The 27,165-nt window shown below is 42.3% G+C and overlaps 1 protein-coding gene across 3 annotated transcripts in view; it reads left to right on the top strand.

The window, feature by feature from the left end:
- The first annotated feature begins 3,892 nt into the window (after positions 1-3,892).
- Positions 3,893-27,165, top strand: part of LOC121869962 (facilitated trehalose transporter Tret1-like) — a 33,993-nt gene continuing 10,720 nt past the window's right edge. Inside the window, exon 1 of one of the 3 annotated variants that reach the window (XM_042371575.1) lies at positions 3,893-4,404. Coding sequence is in view for 1 of the 3 variants with exons in the window: in XM_042371574.1 (XP_042227508.1) it covers positions 22,807-22,865 (59 nt within the window). In the remaining 2 variants the exon portion in view is untranslated. Of the gene's footprint in view, positions 4,405-10,859; positions 10,989-22,546; positions 22,866-27,165 lie in introns of those variants that run through there. The other 2 variants (XM_042371576.1, XM_042371574.1) reach the window with 2 other exon arrangements.

Raw genomic sequence — 27,165 nt, 5'->3', positions numbered from 1 at the left:
TGGCTGAATGACAACCCTGGGTGGCTGAATGACAACACTGGGTGGCTGAATGACAACACTGGGTGGCTGAATGACAACACTGGGTGGCTGAATGACAACACTGGGTGGCTGAATGACAACCCTGGGTGGCTGAATGACAACACTGGGTGGCTGAATGACAACACTGGGTGGCTGAATGACAACACTGGGTGGCTGAATGACAACCCTGGGTGGCTGAATGACAACACTGGGTGGCTGAATGACATGTAATATTTCCATTTATTATGCACCATGTTATGTATGTGAATTATCATATTTACATATTATGTATTCAGCTTGTGAATGCTGGCATCTGTACATGCCAGCGCGGAGTGATAGAGAGAGAGGAGATCGCTAGTCCTTATGGTGTGGAAGCCCACTGTCTATCTGTTTCCTCTGTATATCTCCCGTACGAGAATAAGAACCTATTTTCAAGATAACAAGTGTTTGTGTATACCCTCAGTAGTGTAGAACATTTTGGGGGTATCAAAGACAAACATAGAACAGGAGATACCAAAACCCTCAACTCTGACATCTTAAAGCTAGAATTGGGCAAAACTTATTCAGAGAATGAGGAGAAGTGAGTGCATTGCAACACAAATTTATACTCACTAAATAGACTGGTATTGCATTAAATTACATAGAAGTCCTGTACTGTTTTGTCATTGACTACAGAACAGTTTTCCTTTACTGTACACTCCTGAATTCCTCAACAGCTAAGATATCTTTAATATAGCAAATCAAATGTGTTGTGCATTTCAGGAAGATTAAAGACGTTTATATGATAATTGTTAAAATTACTCAACATTGCTTCAATTGCCAACCATGAAAAACGACAAACTACCAAAGAAAATTAAAAGATTTCACAACTGAAGCATTGGAGGGTAAACACACCATCCTCCCTAACCTCTGAGATGATGAGCCTTACCTCTCAATGGCTGTGTTTCTTCACACTAGGAGTCTGTTTATCATAATTTATAACAAGCCACTTAGCGTATCCATCGACAAGACCTGCTTGTCTAACTTACGATTAGGGGCCACATCAAGATTGTCATTAATAGTACATGTATCGGCCTAAGGGCAGTATTCACTAAAAGCTCATGGTGGCAGGCGTTATTCAAGAATGTGCTTCGGGCACTATAGGGTCGAGATCCCGATTCACTGGGTGGGCTACCAACATGTGTAAATGGGCAGGATGGCCTGCGGTTGGGATCCTATGAGTCAGCTGTCACTTGTAAACAAACGGCACTTCATCTAATATGTTACAGAATGTTAATATCATTACATTCTGTTTTACTTCATTTCTGTTACTCATCCTTGATCCTTGTGCCCGGTTCTTAGCTGCAAAGTGCCAAATAAAAATAATTTATCAGGTGTTGAATATAGCCACGTTCCTTTGTGATAAGGCATCGTCACTGTTGGTGCCCTGTGCTTGCTATATGAATTCTACTTGGACCCTAATCACCCTTTTCAATAATCCCTCCCAGAATCGCGTATCCTGGCTACATGTACTAAATATTCATTGTAATATTAATCGGTAGGATCGCAGCCTGGGTGCCCAGGCGCGAACCAACAACATAAGAGTACTATATCCAAGTTGGCAGTCGCACCTGTGATAAAGATGAATAATACATTGTTGAAATCAATGAAGTGTGGACTAGACGTGCACCTCAGAGCATACCATGAACTCTGTTAAGTACAAAACCTAGTTTGGGTATGGGGTACAATATTAAACTCAGAAGGGAAATATTTACATTTGTTAAAAAATTCAAGGTGTTATGGGGCACCTGGACTTACATTTATAAAGTGGACTTATAAATTTTCTTACGGTTCTTATAACTTTGTAACTATAAAGGCAGTGGTAGAGTCCTGACCGTTCCCAGTCACTGTCTCATGATTCACTGGTTACTGTACAATAATCATCCTAGTTAGTCCCATGTGAATGAAAGCCGACAAGTTTTATATGATAAATGGTAATAAATTCAGTTCGTACTTATTATACTACGTACCAAAATTAATTAAATTTGATGAGTGACTAGTTTGCCGTTTTTGCTTGATTAGGTCAGAAAACATTCTTATAAAATGCGATGAAGTTGCCTTATGAATCATCCACACATTTTAACAGATGAGAATAAACAGTCATGACTTATGATTAGACTTCTTCGCTTAAAAAACAATTGTCCACTGCATTACAGCCTAGTTACTGTAAAAGCTCTGCTATCAAAACCACTCATGAAAAATATTAATAATTGCTCAATAATAAGATCACCCTGACTAGTTTCCTACCTGTATATAATGAGAATCAACTTTAACAACTGAGTTAAACTGCAGTTACAACTTACAAGAGCTCCCACTGAGGTGTATCCCAGCATGAAACACATTATCAGTAACCGCGTCGAAATATTGCAACACATAAGGTTATGACCCCTTCATTTATCTTTACCGAAAGGTAGAGTTAACAGTTATAGCAATATTATTACTATAATAGTGATAGTGGTGTACTCATAGGAATGGCGGTAGACAGCTGGATATAAGAGAAGTGACCGAATGGTAATACAGTATAATGGGTGAGGATAGAGATGGTGCTGGTGATAATGACGATGTCGCTACACGTGTCAACCCAGGAGCAACTTTTTATAGCGCTTTACACAATGAAAGTGCTAATCTAATTTCAGGCGCCACCTTCTGGTCTTATTGGGCAATGTTCCGACGTCTTCTAGATGCCTGAGTATGTCCGTCTGTCTGTGAACTTACGAAGGGCAGGTTTATATGAATTTGTCTGTATATGTCTGAAATATAGACTATGTTAGCAAGACAATTTATAATTTTGTATTAACCATAGTACGTACAGATTTCTCTTAAGATTTCAGGTGAAATTGAAATCGGAGGTGATAAAGGTGGTGGTGGTGATGATGGTGGTGATGATGGTGGTGGTGATGGTGGTGGTGGTGATGATGGTGGTGGTGATGATGGTGGTGGTGATGGTGGTGGTGGTGATGATGGTGGTGGTGATGGTGGTGGTGATGGTGATGGTGATGATGGTGGTGGTGATGGTGGATATGGTGGTGATGTTGATAAGACAGGAGGAATTGACCACCTCTCCTTCCCTCTCACCCCTATTACATACATTCCTCATCTTCCGATCATCACCATGTTCCCCCATCTCCCCTTACCCCACTCACTCACAAACCAATACTACCACTACACCCCCTCTCACTCTCCTGTCCACCACATCCCTCTTACCCTTCCTTTACCACACCCCCTCTCACTCTCCCCCCACCACATCCCCTCTCACTCTCCCTCCACAACATCGCTCTTACCCTCCCCCACCACATCCCCTCTCACTCTCCCTCCACCACACCCTCTCCTCCCTCTCTACCCCCACTACCGCAATTATATTCCTCCTTCAAGTAACCCCCTCCTCACCACACTTGCATTCCTCCTCTCCCTCATCCACACCACTGCTACCACCCCATACCTCCTTCCCTCCCCCAATACCCTCCTCCCACTCACTAAACCCACCTACCCTCCCACTCACTAAACCCACCTACCTCCCACTCACTAAACCCACCTACCCTCCCTCCCACTCACTAAACCCACCCACCCCCTCCCACCACTAAACCCACCCCCCCTCCCACTCACTAAACCCACCTACCCTCCCACTCACTAAACCCACTATTTCTATGCCTCCACTATCCACCTCATTCAGACATAGACTATCACTACACCCTTCCATACCTCATCATACCTCAGTTACCCTGTGCCCCACCCACTTCCTCCACCGCCATTACTCTCTCCCCTTTACTAACCTCTCCTGCCCACCGCCCCCCCCCCCACTGTTCTCTCTCAGGCCTCTAAGCTGTCGTGGCCAGAGCAGTCAGTCACACAACCAGCTGATAAGTAGCGCTGCTAGGCAGGAGACGAGGCCCACCCACCCCCAGAGTGACTGTCTGTCTGTCTATGGTGCCAGACATTACCATCAGTCGGAGTTTTACCGTCACCAGTGGGTTTATATTATCACCAGCTTATTCTTACCACAATGCCAGCTGACTCTGCTATTACCAGCTGATTCTGTCATCACCAACTGACTGTCATCACCAGCTGATTCTGTAATTACCAGCTGACTGTCATCACCAGCTGATTCTGTCATTACCAGCTGACTGTCATCACCAGCTGGTTCTGTCATTACCAGCTTATTTTGTCATCACCAGCTGATTCTGCTATCATCAGCTGATTCTGACATCACCAGCTGACTCTTCCATTACCAGCTGATCTGCCATCACCAGCTAATCTACCATCACCAGCTGACTCTGCCATCACCAGCTGACTCTGCCATCACTAACAGACCCTGCCATCACCACCACTCTGTCACTGCCTAGCGGACGGGTGAGTATACATATATACACACAGTACGGGATAGAGAGAGAGAGCATGTAGGTATAAATCATACTTATCGCATCAGTAATAAAATAATATAATAGACGCCAGAACAGTTCACCAACCTCATTCACGCTGCAGCGGTATTCACAATGTTTAAGATAACAACCACAATTCGATAGCAAATTATGAACCACTTTTAATTGTCGAATTTGGACATCTTTTTCTCTCCATCAATAAGAGCTTGTGAGTTGTTCCCTGATACAGTATACGATATAAATAATGTAAATGTCGGTAAAGCAGTGTGTGGAATAAACTATTAACATTACTAGTCAGAGGCCTGGCCCATTAGTGACGAGTTTAAACATCACAAATATGCTTCTAATAGTAACCCTAACCTAACCTAGCACATGTGGATTTAGTATCATGTCTATTACCAATCATTTTACTATTAACTCTACTATTGTTGCTGCTATTACCACGTAGTATTTGTTTTTTGTCATGCATATAATATTATCGTTATTTATATTTTTATTGTCTTTATTATTGTACTAACCAAAGACTTTATAATCCTAACATTATCAGGATCTAATGATTTCGTGACATCATTCTTAACCCCCACAAGCGTGATTACTCTTTCCATACCGCCACCCGCCTCCCCATTCCTCCTTCATACACAGTGCGTGGGGGATCGGTGGTAGAAGCGGTACCGTTCTTGCCTCGCAAGTGAGATGTCATGGGTTCGATTCCCGGGCCGGTGGAAGTTGTTTGGACTTACTTCCTAGCCCCCATTAGTCCTTGTTCACCTAGCAGTAAAGTAGGTACCTGTTGTAAGTCGAAAGTTGCGAATTCGTATTCAGGGACAAGTTGTTGGAGCTTCCAATAACTTGATGACATAAACCACTAACTCTTCAGGCTTCTACGCCCTTGACTCTTCAGGCTTCTACGCCCTTAACTCATGAGACATAAAGGCAAGCATGAACATAGCATGCTTCCCTGTTGGGCGCTGTAAACGCTTCTGCGCTTCACCTTACACAAGGATGTAGGGAGGTGCCTAATAAAAAAAAAAAAAATACACAGTGCGCCATCTGTTGGTTCAAAGAGGTGCTTCATTTTAGAACCTCAAGTACGGCTTTACGTTGTGACTGAGTTTTGCCCATGAATGTACTGTACATGCTAAAACATCTATCTGTGTATACTTTGTGGGAAACAACATGAGACCGTGGACGATAAATATTGGTATATGAGGGCTGTCACTAGTCACACGTAAAATTTCGTAGAATATCGACCCCCACCTGCACAGATAGTTGTTTTAGCTACTGTACATACAAGACATACAATTACAAGCATGCACATGACCAAATCAAACAAATATTAAAATACACAGATAAGAAGCACAAACATGCACCTATAACCACGTAAACATGCATTCAAACTCACAGTGGCATATACAGTAACGAAATATACAAGCATACATACAAACACTAAATCACATACAAGCATTCAACTACATACAACCACAAGCACACAAACACAATAACGAGCAAACATGCATACATAACATATACAGTAGGTATACATATACACGGAAAAATAACACACTTGCTAGCGTGTTTTGTGAGACGTGGCACTACCGCCCACCAGACAACAGGAAGGAGCCAATGACGTTCTACTTGGTAATCTACAGCATATCAAAGTAAATAACCATGCATAAAAAGAGCGCATTCACATATAGAAGGGCAGGGGACTGCTTAATTAGCATCCTTGGTGTAGTGTGCAGTGTTACTACGATGTAAACAAACAATGGTGCCACCTCACAAAACACGCCATCTACCGTGTCTGTTATAAATGGAGGCAATTGTACTCACATACAAAATATACACAAACCTAAACATGTGCGAACGTACATACAATCCAACGAGTAAATTGACACACACACACACACACACACTTACATTACAAGACACTCAACATTGCATTAAAAAAAGAGTAAAATATATTATACCGCACGATCTAAACAAACACAGCTGCATATAACATCACCACTGAGCCAGAGAACACGTGAATGAACTAACTCACTCTTTAGGGTGTTTGATAGCTTGGTGGTAATGCCTCTCCGATCTGGTTCAAGCCTTACTGGTGGTTATGTTTATCTGTGTTTGTTTGTTATGCCTGGGTCTCACTTATGTCTTCTTTTTTCCTGTTTTTTACGGGGATTACCCCTTCCGGGTACAGGTCGAATGACCCACAACGGGGCCAAGGGGGCGAAAAAATAAATAGCAAAGAAATTAAAAATAGAGAAGAAAAAGGTTATATTAATCTACGCCAGGAAGATTCCGGAAAATCAGCTTTTCAAAGTGAGACAGATTGTATAAGTATGGAAACACAGAAGAAGGCAGAGCATTCCACAGTTTGGTTGTGTGAGGAAAGAAGGATGTACTATAACGGGTTATTCGAGTGTGACCGACATCCACAGAGAAACGGTGGGCACCGCGGGCAAGACGTGTGTTACGAGCCCACGGCCTTGCCGGCGGTACACACGATGCCAAATCCACCGAACAATGCCTGTTAAAATACCGGTAAACGAGAGAGTGAAGCAACATTGCGGCGAAGAGAAAGGGAAGAAAGATTATCAACTAAAGAAGGAGAGATAATAAGACCTAATGCCTTTGATTCCACCCTATCTAATAGTTGGACAGAAGAAGAGCCACCCCAGATATGAGAGCAGTACTCCAAGTTAGGACGAATGAATCCCTTATATACTTGAAGCAACTGCTCAGGAGTGAAGTAACTACGACATCTGTACAGCATTCCCAACTTTCGGGAGGCAGCTGTTTTTATTTCTGAATGCATATATGTGTGAGAGTGTGTGTGTGTGTGTGTGTGTGTGTGTGTGTGTGTGTGTGTGTGTTTGTGTGTGTTATTCTATACCTACAGTGTTGTTTTTACGATGATGTTATAACAATCTATAATGAAAAGCAGCTATCGCACAAACACACAGACACACTCACACACATATGATTCACACGTAAGTGACAGATAAAGGTAAGTGTACAGAGAAATTTGGCCTAAACTGAACTGATCACACTAGTATAACATCTTAGTCCCTTTCTAATTCACTAGGTAATTTTTTAAACATAAATTGAACAAAGAAAGAGGGGGAGTCGTTGTCAAAATCCACTTACTCTGTGGCAGGGAGTTCCATACATTGATGGTCCAGGTATAAATAAATATTGAGATAAAGGATCTATGAATTGGGCTACAATAATAAGAGACAAATTGCGTGTCCTCCCAGATGCCCTTGGCGGAGGACGGAGGGTGTGTGGTGGTGGGCACTATGGAGACCGAGTGTAACTAACTCATCATAACAGACATTTTCTGATAAGGTCATAACTGTTGACTGTTATGATGACATTTTTTTCAGCAACGAATCTATAAGAGGTAAAGTGCTCCCAACACCACACACAGCCCACAGATGACAGCACCTTAACAACTGACATATACGGTTGCCAAATATTCGTAGGGTCTGGCGCTAAATATGTCTCCCAGTTTGCTATTTACTTTAAAGCAGTTTTATCTGCATCATATCCGAAAATATAATTATATACGTTGCAGGATTTAAAGTTTATGTTTGTGTTCCTTAATCACTCTCTCAAGACCATCACAACCCCCCCCCCCTCCCCCCACCATGGAACATTAAGCTACACACTCGGGGCGGGGAATGTTGTCAACGGGTAGAAAGTAGAGCTTTTAGTCGATGGATACTGGCGAGCTATTTTGTAGGTGCATGGTGAAGAACGTACACACACACACACACACATACCACACATACACACGGCAGTGCCGGATTCAGACCTGTTGTTATTGTTCCCTCCTAAGACGCCATTCATATACTGTTGTGCTGCAGTGTTACTCCTGTTGTTGTTGTTCTTGTTGCTGTTGTTCCCTCCTAAGACGCCATTCATATACTGTTGTGTTACACAGTGTTACTCCTGTTGTTGTTGTTGTTCCCTCCTAAGACGCCATTCATATACTGTTGTGCTACAGTGTTACTCCTGTTGTTGTTGTTCTTGTTGTTGTTGTTGTTGTTCCCTCCTAAGACGCCATTCATATACTGTTGTGCTACAGTGTTACTCCTGTTGTTGTTGTTCTTGTTGTTGCTGTTGCTCCCTCCTAAGACGCCATTCATATACTGTTGTGTTACAGTGTTACTCCTGTTGTTGTTGTTCTTGTTGCTGTTGCTCCCTCCTAAGACGCCAATCTTATACTGTTGTGCTACACAGTGTTACTCCTGTTGTTGCTCCCTCCTAAGACGCCATTCATATACTGTTGTGCTACAGTGTTACTCCTTGGCAACGGTGTTAAGAGTCATTACGAGACAAAATTAGGCCTACTTGCTATTGGTACAAGATTCCTTTGATTACGTTTGGTTAATTTAGTTTAGGTTACTTTAAGTTAGGTTAGTTTAGTTTATAAGTGAATTAGTTGGTTAGGTTAGTTGTGTGAGGATTAGGTTAGGTTAGGTTTGGTTAGGTTTGGTTTGGTTTGGTTAGGTTAGGTTAAGTTAGGTTTGGTTAGGTTAGGTAGTGTGAGGGTTAAGAGTCTCTGATGTATTTAAGGTAATAAATTAAGAGTTTTCATCCTATCTTACGTGTAACTTTGTGGTGAATAAGATCAATAAAGTTCCACGGAGAGAGAGAGAGAGAGAGAGAGAGAGAGACTCATCTTATCAGAAGGAAAGTTCCAGACCCTAGCCACTACCACACCATCCCACGTAAATTTATTTTTTTTACTGTATATATATTAGAGTAAAGGCGGACCACGGCGGCGCATCTCGCATGGGAAGAGAATGCGACAGAACGTGATTGCTGAGTGTTGTTTACTTCGAGGTCGCTGCGCAGTTGACGAAAATACGGAGTGTGTGTTTTTTTACCCTCAGTTCGATGAAGTGCGCAGTCTTGTTTCTCCCGACCTTGACGAGATGCCTATTACTATTTCCATTGAGCTGAACGAGGTGCACTTTTTTTCATGGTTTCTTTCCCGCCTCGACGTTCATTAGTTGGAAAATAGACTATATATTTCAAGGGCTTAATAGAATAAACAGACAACACTATTTATGGTTAGTGTAACCGCCATCCGAGCGGTTAAAGCAGTAATTCGACTCGTCACGTTAAACTCGAACATTGTAATTCGGTCAAACCTGTTGAATACAATTTATTTTAGTATTTCAAATAAATCATACATAGGCACTCCTACATAAATGTTTAATCCAATATATATTTACATAAAAATTATAACTATGTAATTAGTCTAATCTTAACACTTACAATGAGTACTTAATTTGCCATATTTCTATATTGTCAAAATGATAAATGATGCAATGGACACAGTGTACCTGTGTACACCAGAAGTACTAGTTAAACTCACGTGTTGAAAGTCTAGAGAGAAACCAGGTTAGGTGTTGCTTCTAAGATATGGGTAGCTATAATGCCAGCCCGATCGACCTGGCCCACCCTGGCTGGTCGGCGAGGGCTGAGTCAGGTGATTATGATTATACATAAACAAACTCCCCTCACACACTCCAACCTCCTCTGGGCCTCTCATCTCCACCATCTTCGTACTCTACACACTGTACACGGGCAGGCACACCCAATAAACATGACATGACTTACCGCCTAACATAATGTTTGTTTATGTGTCATCATAATTCAGTACCGCTTGCGGTAACAGTTAGGTTAGTGGAAAGATTTAATCAGCATGTGCAATAAGCTGGGATGTCTAATAATTACGTAATCCGAATAAGGAATTCACAGACAGATTTTTCCACCACGACCTGTCCAGGTGACCGTGAGTCAACACCACTTCACACACCTCCCGCTCTCGGGCTATTAACAGTCCCACAAAAGTCTGTCGCCATGGTGAGGATCCAAGTGTGTGTGAGAAGTCTTTAACTGTGCACCGTCAGTGTTGGCAGGAGGAAACACTGGCGTGGGTGGTGGCTTTGTTGTCAACCATGCCATTTTTATCTTCTGTGGTTCACGTGATCAGCCCTCCTTCCCCCTCCACTACGGAGACGCCACTTTGAATATTTCATTTGGTTAACACCACACAATTTTATTCAGCTCAGAGGCGACCCCGTACACAAGAGGTTAACCCAGGCTATGTAGATTAGCAGTGCCCGGCATCCTGGAAGTGCCTGATCTAGGAGCTGAACGAGCTATTTTTCATGTCCGTGTGCCGGGACCTTACCCAGCGAACACGTTAATATTTTGAGAAGACAATACCCAGACAGGAATGTAAGGTGCTGCGAGACCCCATCACCCTGTACATGTTGAACCAGTGAGGTCCATCAACCAGCGGGAGGCAGTGTGTGTGTGTGTGTGTGCTTGATCTGGTGCCATATCGTGACATCACAGCCCGGGTGTGTGTTGCAGCCTCGTGACGTCACACTTGAAAATCTGTATAAAAGCTCTCCTTGATTGTTGTGTAGCAGAGTTGCGCTACAAACTGAAGTGAAAACATAAACACGATTAAGAAGCTGTGAATATAGACCGGCAGAAGGAAAAAGGAGATGAAACGGACACAAGTGATCTGTGAGTTAATGCACGCAGTGGTAGTGAAGGTTTTAAAATGTTTATTAAACTTTCTAAAAACTAAAACAAAATAAAAACGGGCGAGCAAATTTCCCCCAAAGGTTGTCAGGACAAGGACAAGCATATATCCGGGCAAGTAAATTTCCTAAGTACTTGTCCGGGACGAATTTATGTTCCAAATAATCTACTTACCCTGGATTAACCATCTATAACTTATTTTCTTCTAACCTTACCGAACATAAAGCTATCCAAAGCTAATATATTTAAACCTAATCTAACCAAACATAGTGGTAACCTATTCTAATCTAAACTAACCGAACCTAACTTAACACAAATTAACCTAACCTATTTCAACCTAACCTATACTAAAATATCCTATCATTACCTAACCTAACATATCCTAACTTAACCTAACCTAACCTAACATACCCTAACTTAACCTAACCTATTCTAACCTAACCTAATCTAACCTCCCCCTATCCAGGTAGCGTTAGGGTATTTTAATTATCAGGTGAAATGTTCTGGAGTGGCTAATCTTCAGGTGATCCCACGTTATTGTTGTTGTTGCTGCTGTTGTTTTCTTTTTAGACGATCTGGTGTCCATGTACAGTCAGCCAAAGATGCACCGACCCCCACCATAGGTCTCGTGCTCGCAATTTTACCTGGCAATACTTGGTAAAGGAAGGCTGTATGTAAAGGTGATTGTGATTGGTGGATCTGTTTTTGGCTGTATCACTGTTAGGATAATTATTAAACAAACCAAAGGTAGAATTTGTATAATAATAAACTATTCATTGTTATTTAAAGTCATGAGAAGTTTCCAATTTTTCGTATATTTGTTTAAATAATGAAGAAAATTTGATGTGAGGATCTTGTGGCAGCTGTGGTTGTAGTTGAGTTGCCAATTCATTAATATAATTTTCTTCATTATTTAAGCAAATATACGAAAAATTGGAAACTTCTCATGACTTTAAATAACAATGAATAGTTTATTATTATACAAATTCTACCTTTGGTTTGTTTAATATTTATCCTAACAGTGATACAGCCAAAAACAGATCCACCAATCACAATCACCTTTACATACAGCCTTACTTTACCAAGTATTGCCAGGTAAAATTGCGAGCACGAGACCTAGGGTGGGGGTCGGTGCATCTTTGGCTGACTGTACCAATGACTTTAGGTATTACATAAATACCTAAATTATCAGCATCACTCGACTAGAGGTCAAAGGTAACTGAAAGACTGTCCCTCACCCACCCAGCCTCCCACCCATTTGCCCACCCACCCGCCCAAATCTCGAGTCTAATTTGACACGTGAGTCGGTAACTATATTAAGCCACCACCCTTCCACAAAAATCACACGAAAACAACTTAAATTCTTTATATAAAATTTCTCACAGAATCAAATAACGAAGCACCAACAACATTTAAAAATCTAACAAAATAAAAAGCTTCCTTAAATTCTGGTTCACAAATGGTTCACCAATATATATACAAATAAGCAAAGTTTATAAATGAATCACCCAGCAGCACCACCCACTTCAAATCAACTAAGTCCAGTAACATTATTATCTCGTCGTTGCGGTGAATATCTACAGTGGTGTTGGTCGCTAGGTGCTGTGTCGCCACTGCCAGACGTCAGCCAGCAACACTACGCCGCCGCGGATCATCTGGGAGATAAATGTCGTACACAAATATTCAGTCACGTGTTATCTATAAATGCCAGAGGAACATTTCATGAGCATAAATTTTAGCGAGAAAAGTAAAACAAGAATGTGAAACTAATAAAAAATTAAATTTAATAAAACAGAACTTGCTTAATAATAATAATAATAATAATAATAATAATAATAATAATAATAATAATAATAATAATAATAATAATAATAATAATAATAATTTTACTCGAACAAAACTACAATACAGTATAAAACAATACAATCCCTTCAATAGTACAACATCGTAAATGAAAGTAGAAAAAAGTACCTCCAAAATATACAGTAAATTAGTGTTAAAATATTTACAAGAATTAAAAGGAATTAGATTGAATAAATATCACTTTCCACCAGCACCTTGGCTACTGGGGTTGGGCCATTGGTTGCTGTCCTCAAGGCTGCGGAAGTCTAACTCTGGGCTAGTGTACTCAAGGTGAGGGAACTCAGCCACTGTCACTGAACCACGAACTGAGGCACTACCATAGTAATGGTCAACTAACCACACTAATGGGCCACTAACCACACTAATGGACCACTAACCATCCTACACTGGACCACTAACCACCCTACACTGGACCACTAACCACACTAATGGTCCACTAACCACACTAATGGTCCACTACTACATGGTCCACTACCAACCCTAACCACACCTACACTGGACCACTAACCAACCTACACTGGACCACTAACCACATCAATGGACCACTAACCAACCATCCTACACTGAGCCACTAACCATCCTACCCTGGACCACTAATCACTCTACACTGGACCACTAACCACACTAATGGACCACTAACCATCCTACACTGGACCATTAACCACCCTACACTGGACCACTAACAATCCTACACTGGACCACTAACAATCTTACACTGGACCACTAACCACCCTACACTGGACCATTAACCATCCTACACTGGACCAATAACCATCCTACACTGGACCAATAACCATCCTACATTGGACCACTCACGAACCTTGGTAGAGATTTGGACACACACTAACATAAAATTCAGTTTCCTCATTGTGAAGATGAACCCGTGAAAAGCTGACAATGATTTCATTATTATTATTATTATTATTATTATTATTATTATTATTATTATTATTATTAATATCAGTATCATTATCATTATTGTTATTATTATTATTATTATTATTATTATTATTATTATATTTTCGCCCCCCAGGCCCCGATGTGGGTCAGTGACCTGTGCCCGGGTGGGCTAATCCCCTTAAAAAAAAAAAAAAAAAAAAATATATATATATATATATATATATATATATATATATATATATATATATATATATATATATATATATATATATATATATGTATATATATATATATATATATATATATATATATAAAATCCGCGGACAGCGAACCCGGCAAGTGCAGGGTACGACAGGGTTCCTACCACAAACTTTCGACGCATGAAAATTACTCGTCGAATTTTGGCACTCCCAAATTCGCAATGTCCTTCGGCCAGTTGTATAATTAGCATGTGCGCATCAGGACACGCACGGTTTCTGCACGTGTGCAGCTGCTGCCAGTAACATAAAATAGCGTACTCGTGTGTGTGTGTGAGATTACACACAGGGGTGTAGTGTGGTAGGTCACACACAGATGTATAGTGTGGCAGGTTACACACAGGGGTACAGTGTGGCAGGTTACACACAGGGCAGGAATAAACGTGTCGGCAACTTCCATTACTGAATTTCAGTATGCAGACGACCTCACCCTTGTCGCTCACACTGAACGCGACGTACATGAGATCCTGAACACTTATGCAGATGAGTATGCACACTTCGGCCTTGAGGTAAATGTGCGTAAGACTCAGATTATCTATCAGCCTGCCCCTGGTTCAGCCACACCTCCACCATCCATCCAGCTTAACGGTACTACACTCTCTAATGTTACCCAATTTCGGTATCACGGCTACCACCTGTCCACCACCGCAGTCATCGATGAAGAGATTCAGCACCGGATCAGATGTGCATCTCAAGCCTTTGGCAGACTCCGAAACCGTGTCTTCGGGTGTAGGGAGCTGAAACTATCTACAAAACTGCACGTATATCGAGCAGTGGTCCTCCCCACCTTGCTATATGGAAGTGAGGTATGGGTTACCTACAGGAGGCACCTCAAGGCACTTGAAAAGTTTCACCAACGTAGTCTACGTTCCATACACCGAGTTCGCTGGAAAGACAAGAGAACAAATGCCAGTATTAAATGTAGGAGCATCGAGGCTACCATTATCCATGAACAGCAACGTTGGACTGGCCATGTTACCCACATGGACGAGAGTAGACTGCCAAAGCAGCTACTTTATAGTCATCTAACGAATATTAAACGTAACGCTGGCGGGCAACTGAAAGGTAAATGGATAGTCTTAAGACAAGCCTGAAAAAGTGCCAAATTGACCCTCTCACCTGGGAGACGATCACTCCACACCGTACATCCAAGCTCTGTCTGAGATTGCTAACACAGAGCCACATGCGGCTTTTGTGGCATTCACCCATGGAGTCAAGCATCGCTGGAACTACCTGATGCGCACTATCTCTGATATCGGACCCCTCGTCCACCCTCTGGAAGAAGCTATCAGTTGCTACCAGACCCATTTTGGAGAAGGACGTGCCCCCAAGTGCTCCCGTTAGTGACCAAGGAAAATGGCTGCCTTGGATCGTTGTCTTGGGGGAAGAGGAGCAGAGTGTGAGGAAAGACAACCACCTGGCCACTCTGTTAAGTCAGCTGGAGCAGTTGAGGAGTGAGATGGACGCTCTAAAGGGGGAGATAGAAGCCCTCAGGACTGAACTCCTTCAGGAAGGTGTCCTGCCTAGCAGGACACCTACGAAGGAGGAGCAGGCGTGGAGAGTGCTTGTCTCCAAGGGGACTAGGGTCAGACTCAGGAAAGCTGACCAGGGCTGGCAGGGAAGAGAAGAGGCAGGACGGTGTGGTGCAGGGAGAGGAAAGGGCAGTTGGACAAACCCTGCCCAGAGGTAAGGTCGTGGTAGTTGGGGACAGCCAGGTGAGGTTGTTAGATAGGACTTTTTGTGCAAGAGATAGGAAACGTAGGACTAGGGTGTGTTTTCCTGGGGCTGGAATAGGGCATGTAGCTGAGAGGATAGATAGGGTTTTGTCAGGGGAGGGTACCAATCCAGTAGTGTGTCTTAGTGTGGGAGGAAACGACATAGGAAAGGCTAGGAGTGAGGAACTTTTCAAGAGGTATAGGGAGGTGCTGGGGAAGATTAGAGATAGGGGAGGGATCCCGATAGTATGTGGTGTCTTGCCTAGAAGAGGGGTTAGTTGTGAGTGGCTGTCCAGGGCAATTGCTATAAATTGCCGACTGGAAAAACATTGTGCAAACAATGGTTGGGCATTCATTGATGGCTGGCAACGATTCTATGGCAACGACTATCTGTACAGTCGTGACGGAGTACACTTGTCTCGCGCGGGGGTAAAGACGTTGTCTGCATCCCTGGAGCGTGAAATTGTCACTCCAAAGGTGGGGTTTCGCCAGTAGAGAGAGGTCGGGGAAAGTGGGAGTCAAAAAACAAGCAGGTCCTGGGAAGTGAAATTGGTTACTCAGGACAAAGGGGTAAAACAGTACCAGGGAAGGGTAGGTTTAAATGTATACTATACAAACAGTAGGAGCGTAATAAATAAAATAGACTTGCTGAGAGCGGTTGTATGTACCGAGAATGTAGACGTCATAGCAATCACCGAAACTTGGATGAATCTGGCGAGCAAAATTTTTTTTATCAGAGTACCACATAGAAGGGTACAACCTTTTTCACAAGGGCAGGGAAGGCAGGAAGGGGGGAGGGGTCGCACTCTTCGTCAAGGATACATTAAAATGTTGTATTAATAATTCAATAAAGGGTGAAATAGGAACCGAGTCTGTATGGGTAGAAATCACGGAAGGAAGAGAAAAACTAATTATGGGAGTGATTTACAGGCACCCAAGTCTTGGGAAAGAAGCAGCTCAGCCCATATGGCAGGAAATGAGTAGGGCAGCAAAATATAACAACCTGTGCATTATGGGGGATTTCAAGTTCAGACATATTGACTGGAACAACATTGTAGGTGACTATGAATCTGAAGACTTCCTAGACGCAGTACAGGACAATTTTTTGAAACAACTAATTACAGAACCTACTAGAGGTGACAATATATTAGACCTAGTATTAACAAATAAGGAAAATATTATCAGAGATATCACAGTAGGGGAAGAACTAGGTAACAGTGATCACAGAGAAATCTGGTTCACCCTAAATTGGGAAACGAAAAACAATGGCAATATGGTCAGAGTCCCAAACTTTCGGTTGGTGGATTACCAGAGGTTAAGAAGGTACCAAGGTGAGGTCACCTGGGAACAGTCACGTCAGTCCCCAGTAGGAAGGGGTGAGGTCATAGATGACACAACAATTGTTCATGACTATAATATATTCACTAGTATACTACATAAAGCACAAGAACAAAATATACCGTACAGAAAAATTAGGTCAAATAAGAATGAGCCAAGGTGGATGACCAGAAAACTTAAACATGACATAGGAATAAATAAAGGAACATATAAGTAATTAAAGGAAGGGGAGGAGCAGCTCAGAAACAGGTATAATGAACTATCTAGGAATGTTAAGAAAAATGTATGGAAAGCAAAGAGAGACTATGAAATCAAAATAGCAAGAGAATCCAAGGCGAATCCCAAGGGATTTTTCCAGGTATATAGAACAAAGGTCAAGGACAAAGTTGGGCCTTTAAAGTCAGGGAGGGGAGAAGTGATAAATGGTAGTGGAGAAATAAGCTAAACATTGAACAGCTACTTATCAGTTTTCACAGAAGAAATTTGCGAGGAAATTCTAGAGGTGGAACTGATATTTAGGGGAAAGGAAGAAGAGAAATTAAAGAATATCACTATCAGAAAAGAGGATACTCTTAAGAGGATAAATAAACTAAAGAAAACAAAATCCCCAGGGCCAGATGAAATTTTCCCTCGAGTCTTGAAAGAGTGTAGGGAACAGATTAGCGGACCCTTTGTAAATTTATTTACAAAATCGTTAGACACGGGAGTTGTGCCAGACTTGTGGAAACAGGCAAATGTAGTACCCATATTCAAAAAGGGAGACAGAGCATCAGCGTCAAATTACCGGCCGATCAGTTTGATGTCAGTAGTGGGGAAATTTCTTGAATCAATTATAGCAGATAGCATCAGATAGCATTTAGAGAAAAGCAAATTAATCTATGACTCTCAACATGGGTTTACAAAGTGAAAATCTTGTCTAACAAATCTGCTGACGTTTTTTAGGAAAGTCTTAGAGGTAGTAGATAATGACGAAAATTACGATGTTATTTACTTAGACTTTAGCAAAGCATTTGACAGAGTACGGCATCAGAGGCTTCAGGGAAAAGTTAAGGCTCATGGTATCGAGGGGAAAGTTTTAAATTGGATAAAATCATGGCTCACCGATAGAACGCAGAGGGTCAGCGTAGATGGTGTTAAATCTGAGTGGGGCTGTGTAACCAGTGGGATTCCCCAGGGGTCAGTACTAGGCCCACTCTTGTTCATAATCTACATAAACGATCTAGATACTGGGATCAGCAATGACATAAGCAAGTTTGCGGATGACGCCAAAATAGGGCGGCAGATTAACTCAGGGCAGGATGCAAAGGCATTACAGGATGATCTAAATAAACTGCAGGGGTGGTCTGAAAAATGGCAACACCAGCAAGTGCAGCGTACTTAATATTGGAAGAGACCTAGGGGTATTTTTAAGCCCGGACCTACTGCCTAGAAAACAGTGCGTTAATGTTCGAAATAAGGCAAACAGAGTATTGGGTTTTATATCTAGAAGTGTAAGTAATAAGAGTGCAGAAGTCTTATTGCAACTATATCTTGCGCTAGTCAGGCCGCACCTCGATTATGCGGTTCAGTTCTGGTGCCCTTATTATAGAATGGATATAAATTCACTAGAGTTGGTACAGCGAAGAATGACGAAAATGATTCCGGGACTTAGAAACCTTCCATATCAGGATCGGTTAAAGAAACTAAACTTGCATTCCCTAGAAAGACGAAGAGTGCGGGGAGATATGATAGAAGTATTTAAGTGGGTGAAAGGAATCAATAAAGGGGATATAGATAAAGTTCTTATAATATCCGAGCAGGATAGGACTCGAAGCAACGGATTTAAGTTGGATAAGTTTAGGTTTAGGAGGGAGATAGGAAGGAGCTGGTTCACAAATAGGGTGGTGGACGAGTGGAACAAGCTTTGCAACTTTGTAGTAATTGCTGGAATGCTGGAAAGTTTTAAAAGGAGGCTAGATAGATTCATGGATGATAGAGAGTGGTAGTAACTCTCGACAGGAGGTGCCATGCACAGGCCAACCGGCCTATTGCAGACTCCTTATTTTCTTATGTTCTTATGTTCTTATTCCCAAATTAGTGAAACACCCTACTAACCCCAGAAAGATCACTCCTTGCACTACCACCGAGACTGGGAGGAATGGGATTGACCAATCCAGAGGAGATTGCTGCCACCGAACACCAAAACTCAGTTAAGCTCACGACAGCCCTCACGGACCGCATAATAGCTCAGAATGCAACAAGGGAGGTGGATACCAGTGAAGTAAACAAGATTCGAAAGTCCATTACGACAAAACGACAGCACAGCTAAAGTGATAAGTTGCAGCAACTGTTGCTGAGAGAATTAAATAAAGTAGCTATAGTGCAGGAGGTGGGCGCCTCGAACTGGTTAACTACGTTACCGATAAGGGCAAATGGTTTCAGTCTCAATAAACAAGAATTTACAGATGCCAATGCTCTAAGGTACAGTAGGCCAATAGAAGGTTTGCCCTCCCAATGCGTGTGTGGCTCTTCCTATGACGTCGATCACGCCAGGGTGTGCAAGAAAGAGGGCTTCATATGCATGAGGCATGACGAAGTAAGGGATCTCACAGAAAATATGTTAAAGGAAATCTGCCATGATGTTAGGGTAGAATCGGCTCTCCTTCCATTGGACAGTGAGAATTTTCAACATCGGACTTCAAACACATCCAACGAAGCCAGTGTTGACGTCAGTGCTTGTGGATTCTGGACGCGGGACAGCAAGCCTACTTCGACTTCAGGGTTTTTTTATCCCATGGCCGCATGTCACCGTAACTTAGCTCTCGATGCTGCACATAGGAGGAACGAGAACGATAAGATAAGGGTATACGGGGAAAGAATTCAGAACGTTGATCAAGGCAGCTTCACTCCTCTAGTGTTCACAACCTCTGGTGGGATGGGACCAAGTGCAAGATGCTTCTATGCCAGACTCGCGGAGGTGCTATCCGAACAGAAGCAGCAGCCCAGAAGTTATGTTACAGCCTGGATGAGATGTCGACTGTCCTTCTCTCTCCTTATGTCGGCTTTGCTCTGCCTCAGGAGAACGAGAGCATCGGCCCCAAAGCCGACAACAGTTGCAGATATTGACTATGAGGCAACAGTCACTGAATGCCGCATAGATCTGTGGCTCAGCTAACTCAACACAGCTAGGATAGCAACTTATGTATTAGTGTATTTAATTTTAAGGTAATAAAATGGCGGCGAAGGTGTGGCTATAGGGGGAGGCTGGAGGCCACGTTTAAAAAAAAAGTAGTAGTAGTAGTAGTGTGTGTGTGTGTGTGTGTGTGTGTGTGTGTGTACATATAGGAGTACGTTGCACGAACCATATTTCGTATTATAAGTGATAAAAAAATTACACAGTAGAACAGGAAGGTAGAAGTGAAAACATGGACTTATCATTCTTCCGCTTTAGTGTTGTTGACCCCACAATAGTGCCAAGAAGGGCCAAGGCTCTCTCTACTGGTGCCAAACTGAGTCAGGGATCTATGATAGTGCTAGGAGGAATCTGCTTATGGTGCCAGGAGTTGTCTGCTTATGGTGCCAGGAGTTGTTGCCTATGGTGCCAGGAGTTGTTTGTTTATGGTGCCAGGAGTTGTCTGCCTATGGTGCCAGGAGTTGTTTGCTTATGGTGCCAGGAGTTGTTTGCTTATGGTGCCAGGAGTTGTTTGCTTATGGTGCCAGGAGTTGTTTGCTTATGGTGCCAGAAAGTGTCTGCTTATGATACCAGGAGTTGTCTGCCTGTGATGCAAGAAGTTGTCTGCTTATGGTGCAAGGGGTTGTCTGCTTATGGTGCCAGGAGTTGTTTGCTTATGGTGCCAGGAGTTGTCTGCTTATGGTGCCAGAAAGTGTCTGCTTATGATACCAGGAGTTGTCTGCTTGTGATGCCAGGAGTTGTCTGCTTATGGTGCCAGAGATTGTCTGCTTATGGTACCAGGACTTGTCTGCTTATGGTGCCAGGAGTTGTCTGCTTATGGTGCCAGGAGTTGTTTGTTTATGATGACAGTTGTCTGCTTATGGTGCCAGGAGTTGTTTGCTTAAGGTGTCAGTTGTCTGCTTGTGGTGTCAGGAGTTGTCTGCTTATGGTGCCAGAAGTCGTCTTCATGTGGTGCCAGGAGTTGTCTGCTTGTGGTGCCAGGAGTTGTCTGCTTATGGTGCCAGGAGTTGTTTGTTTATGATGACAGTTGTCTGCTTATGGTGCCAGGAGTTGTTTGCTTAAGGTGTCAGTTGTCTGCTTGTGGTGCCAGGAGTTGTCTGCTTATGGTGCCAGAAGTCGTCTTCATGTGGTGCCAGGAGTTGTCTGCTTGTGGTGTCAGGAGTTGTCTGCTTGTGGTGCCAGGAGTTGTCTGCTTATGGTGCCAGTTGTCTACTTATAGTGCCAGAAGTTGTCTGCTTGTGGTACCAGGAGTTGTCTGCTTATGGTGCCAGTTGTCTGTTTATAGTGCCAGAAGTTGTCTGCTTGTGGTGCCAGGATTTATTTGCAAGGTGTCAGTTGTCTGCTTGTGGTGCCAGGAGTTGTCTGCGTGTGGTGCCAGGAATTGTCTGCTTATGGTGCCAGAAGTCGTCTGCATGTGGTGTCAGGAGTTGTCTGCTTGTGCCAGGGTTGTCTGCTTATGGTGCCAGAAGTCGTCTGCATGTGGTGTCAGGAGTTGTCTGCTTGTGGTGCCAGGAGTTGTCTGCTTATGGTGCCAGAAGTCGTCTTCATGTGGTGCCAGAAGTTGTCTGCTTGTGGTGCCAGGAGTTGTCTGCTTATGGTGCCAGAAGTCGTCTTCTTGTGATGCCAGGCGTTGTCTGCTTGTAGTGTCAGGAGATGTCTGCTTGTGTTGTTTGTGTACCTAGGTGGTTTAGAAAATGTGTATCTGCTGGTGTGAAGGTGGTTGTCTGCTGGTGTCAATGTTGTTGTCTGCTGGTATCAATGTTGTTGTCTGCTGGTGTCAATGTTGTTGTCTGCTGGTGTCAATGTTGTTGTCTGCTGGTGCTAAAGTCGTTGTCTGCTGGGGCCAATGAAAACATGTTATACTGCCAAGACATTAAGCCCAGGATGTGAACTTGGCACTAACGGCGCGAAGCCTAACTCTTCCGTCCTACTCTCTGATGCTGCTAGTGATTGATGGTGTTAGTGACTGGTGATGCTAGTGATTGGTGGTGCTAGTGAATAGAGGTGCTAGTTAATGCTCGTGCTAACTAATATTGGTGTCAACTAAATACTGTTACTAGTCACTGCTAATAACGCTACTTACTAATGCTTGTGATTATAACTACTACTAATTCTCACTGTTAGTATTTTGTGCTAGTTACTACTTTTAGTTTAAGTTAAAAGTACTGGTGCTAATGTTACAGTATCGACTACCTCTGGCGTTTGTGACCTACTGGTGGTGCCCCTCGTAGCTCTGCCCTTTCTGGCTAGCCGGGCTGGCTAGCTGGGCTGGCTGGCTGAGCTGGGCGAGAACACAAACTCAGCCAGCCAGTCGACAGAAAGGGATCAGTATGGTGAGAACTGGCGACTGTGGTACACTACCTGACCCATCCCCAGTACCCAATACATTGTCGCCCACTACTGTACCACCGTCGCTGTCAAACACACGATACCACCACCATCACAAATAAGAGCGAGAGTAATACATTAATTACTTCCCCTCTATCTCTCTAATCTAAGATGAGAGGCACTTGAGTGATAGTACTAGCGGTATAAAGTATTTGCGACGACTAAATATGGATTCAGTGGACCAAGAATCGATTGTCCTCCGGGTGGATTCACTCTCTGCAGCCAGGTGTGTGTTTGGGCTTTGTTGACACCTGTAGTTAAGGTATTTAATCATGGTGTGTGGAGGTACGTGTAGAGGTGTAGGGGTCAGTGTATCAGTAGTGCGAGGGTCAGTTTGACATTGTGTGTGTGTGTGTGTGTGTGTGTGTGTGTTTACTTTCACGTGTATATATGGATTTGGATAGATATATATTTATTCAGCAAAATTATTATGTATGTTCATAATTGGTTCTGCGTGTATATAGAAAATGTAGATATACAGTTAAGCATGTACTATATACTGTAGACACTGCAGGTATACAGTTCAGCATGTATAAGAAAACGCAGGTATACAGTTCAGTATGTATATAGATAATGTATTTATACCGTTCAGCATGTATATAAACAATGCAGGGATACAGTTCAGCATGTATATAGATAATGCAGGTATACAGTTTTCAATGTACACCCACTAAAAAAATTATTCGGCATCCTAACGGCATGATACAATATGACACGGATGCTGAATAAGTTTTTCGTGGGTGTACCTAGACAGTGCTTATATTTCCCGGTGGTATAGCTTGATTATTGAAATATGTGGTGTTTACGTATACTTCTATATAGCGTTAACGAAAAACAGTCATCGCCCAGATTATAAATGGTTATATTTAATAAAACCAAGAGGGATTTTTTTTTGGTGGGGGGGGGATTGACACAGTATATCCGCTTTACCCATAGATTTCATTTTATGACTTTGTGTGTGACTTGTATAGACGCATACGACCACAGTATATACCTACCATTTACCTTTATACTTCCCAGGACGGATAAAACAAAGGTATGCACAACACAGGTTCCTATTGCTAGTAAGAACGACGTCACATCCCCAAGCTCAGTATTGATCATCTGAATATTACATTGTAACCTAAAGTTCAATCCCGTAACAGGAGGAATGTGGGTCATTTTGTGTGGGTGTGTGTGTGTGTGTGTGTGTGTGTGTGGGGGGTGTGTATGTGAACTAAGATTAGCCTCTTGTTGCTACCAAGGTGATGTAAACTTAATACGTTTAACCTAGGTGTAAACTGTAATTAACTTAGTGTATCATGTTGTAACCTTACTGTGGTCAACTTGGTGTAGTAAATCTAATTATACGTTTACTTGGCGTATGATGCAGTTAACTTAGTGTAAGTTAACCTCGCGTAGTTAACTTAATGTTGTAATCTCAATGTACTGGATACTTTAGTGTAGTTAACAAGTGTAATTAACTAAATATAATTTACCTTGTGTAGCTAAGTTGGTGTACTTAACCGAAATAATTAACCTGTCGTATTTAACTTAGCGTATTAAATCCGCAAAAGTCAACCTAGCACAGTGAACCATTGTTAACATAGCATAACTACTGAAGCATAGTTAATTAATCTTAGTTAACCAATTAGAGTAAAGTGCTGTGGTGTAACTCAGAGCTGCGTATACAGTACAGGTTACAGCAATACTTAGGTGGTGACAGTAATTCAGCGGCATCTGATCCTGTAATCTATAGATGATATGTAAGAGATATTCTGTATTTATGTTACGTCACCAACTCAATCTCTCTCTCCGTTACTAACTGACTAACGGTGCAGAATTTGTTTACATTGGGGCAGTGTTGTGGCGGTGATTTTTTTTTTTTTTTAATATTTAGAGATGAGTTGTATGAACCTCTTGAGTACCATGACTTAAACCTTTGAGTACGATGACTACCCATGACTACGATGTCTACCCATGTGTACAATGACTTAAACCTTTGAGTACGATAACTTAACCCATTAAATACTATGATTTATCCCATGAGTACGATGATTTAACCCAGTGAGTAACATGATTTAACCCATTGAGTAAGATAATGAACCATTTAAGTGCGATGAGTTACCCAATGGAGTATGATGACTTAACCCTTGAGTACGATGACTTAACCTATTGAATAAGATGATTTAACCATTTGAGTACGATAATAACACTTTGCGTATGTTGACTTTCTTCCCTAAGTACAATATAATCATACTCAAGGAACAGGTCATTGTACTCTAACGATCACATTATCATTCTCAAAGGGTCACATTATCATACTCAAGGGATCACATTATCATACTCAAGGGGTCACATTATCATACTCAAGGGGGTCACATTATTATACTCAAAGGGTCACATTATCATACTCAAAGGGTCACATTATCATACTCAAGGGGGGTCACATTATTATACTCAAAGGGTCACATTATCATACTCAAGGGGTCACATTATCATACTCAAGGGGGTCACATTATCATACTCAAGGGTCACATTATCATACTCAAGGGGTCACATTATCATACTCAATCATTATCTCAAGGGGGATCACATACTCAAGGGGGTCACATTATTATACTCAAAGGGTCACATTATCATACTCAAAGGGTCACATTATCATACTCAAGGGGGGTCACATTATTATACTCAAAGGGTCACATTATCATACTCAAGGGGTCACATTATCATACTCAAGGGGGTCACATTATCATACTCAAGGGTCACATTATCATACTCAAGGGGTCAATACACCTTAATTAAAAAAAATAATAGTACTCAGAGGGTAAAAATTTCACCCTTGTCTACCTTTTCAACATAAGAAAAACATGGCATTTAGGTGGTGGTGGTGGTGGTGGTGGTTGTTAAGTGTGGAGGTGGTGTTATCATGTGGTGGTGGTAATATGTGGTGAAGGTGGTTATGGTGGAGGTGGTTATGGTGGTGGTGAGTGTGGTGGTGGTGGGTGGCAGTGATTGTTTTGGTGGTAGTTGGTGGTGGTGTTAAATGTGGTGGTGGTAGTGGTGTTAATGATAGTGATGGTGGTGGTAATGACAACAGCTCCTTGTGGCAGTAGAAACACACTAAACTAAAAATGGGTTGGTGGCGAAGCCCTGCTTATTTTACCTAATTTTAAAGCAACCTAACCTAACCAAACCAAACCAAACCAAACCAAACCAAACCAAACCTAACCTAACCCTATCTTATCCTAACCAAACCTAACCTAATCGCAAGCTGGGGTGCCTAATCTTCAGGTTGTCCAAAATAAACTCCACGAAATACCGAATTGATTCTCTCAAGCTGTCAATACTTACTGATTATTGAACGATCCATGACCTGCCAACCTAACAGAGAGTTTCCGAGTTAATGATCTGCCTCAACTCATAATTCAGAAAGTGACAGAAAAATTTCACGTCGTTGTCGAACTTCACAAAAGATTTTATGACTATTAAATTCAGGGAAGAATTATAATTAGAGTTCACGTTAAGTAACTTTTAAGTAAGAAGCGGGAGCCATAACAACACTTACAGTACATGGTTCACATAACGTGTATAACCAGAGGTGTGTAGAGGTCATTATACACCTCAACTACAGTACAGGAAGTTGTTATAGACTCAATATAGAATAAACTGGATATTTGGTGACTGAAATTTGTCAAAGAAAAAACAAACACAGGATGATGAGCCGGGTGTTTGTGGCTTGTGGTGTGTGTGGAGTGTGGTGTGTGGTGTGTGGAGTGTGGAGAGTTGTGTGTGGTGTATGGTGTGTGCTGTATGGTGTGTGGAGTGTGGTAGGTGGTGTGTGGTAGGTGGGGTGTGGTGTGTAGTGGATGGAATGTGGTGTGTGGTGTGTGGAATGTGGTGTGTGGTGTATGGTGTGTGCTGTATGGTGTGTGGTGTATGGTGTTTGGAGTGTGGTGTATGGTGTGTGGAGTGTGGTGTATGCTGTATGGTGTGTGGTGTATGCTGTATGGTGTGTGGTGTGTGGAGAGTTGTGTGTGGTAGGTGGGGTGTGGTGTATGGAATGTGGTGTGTGGTAGGTGTGGTGTGGTGTGTGGAGTGTGGTGGATGGAGTGTGGTGTGTGGTGTGTGGAATGTGGTGTGTGGTAGGTGTGGTGTGGTGTGTGGAGTGTGGTGGATGGAGTGTGGTGTGTGGTGTGTGGAATGTGGTGTGTGGTAGGTGGAGTGTGGAGTATGGAATGTGGTGTGTGTTGTGTTGTGTGTGATATCGATCATGACACCAATTCCTTCCTAAAAAAATTGAGACTCTTCGTATGATATTGTCGGGTTTCGAGTCAGTGTTCTCCAGTTACTGAACGAACCCACGGACAGGACCAAGAATTACCCACGGACATACAGCAGTTAGGAAGTAGGTAACATAAGGTATTTCCCCACAGTTGAAAAAAGAGAGCCAAATCTTACGTTAAAAGATGTTAGTTCAAGCTAGAATACGTTAGGTTACGTTTGTTTGGTACACTGGTCCGTGCTAACTACTGTATACGTAACCT

The sequence above is a fragment of the Homarus americanus genome, unplaced genomic scaffold (genome assembly GCF_018991925.1).
Source record: "Homarus americanus isolate GMGI-L3 unplaced genomic scaffold, GMGI_Hamer_2.0 scaffold14467, whole genome shotgun sequence".
Lineage (NCBI taxonomy): Eukaryota > Metazoa > Arthropoda > Malacostraca > Decapoda > Nephropidae > Homarus > Homarus americanus.
This window is presented reverse-complemented; position numbering and strand designations above follow the sequence as displayed.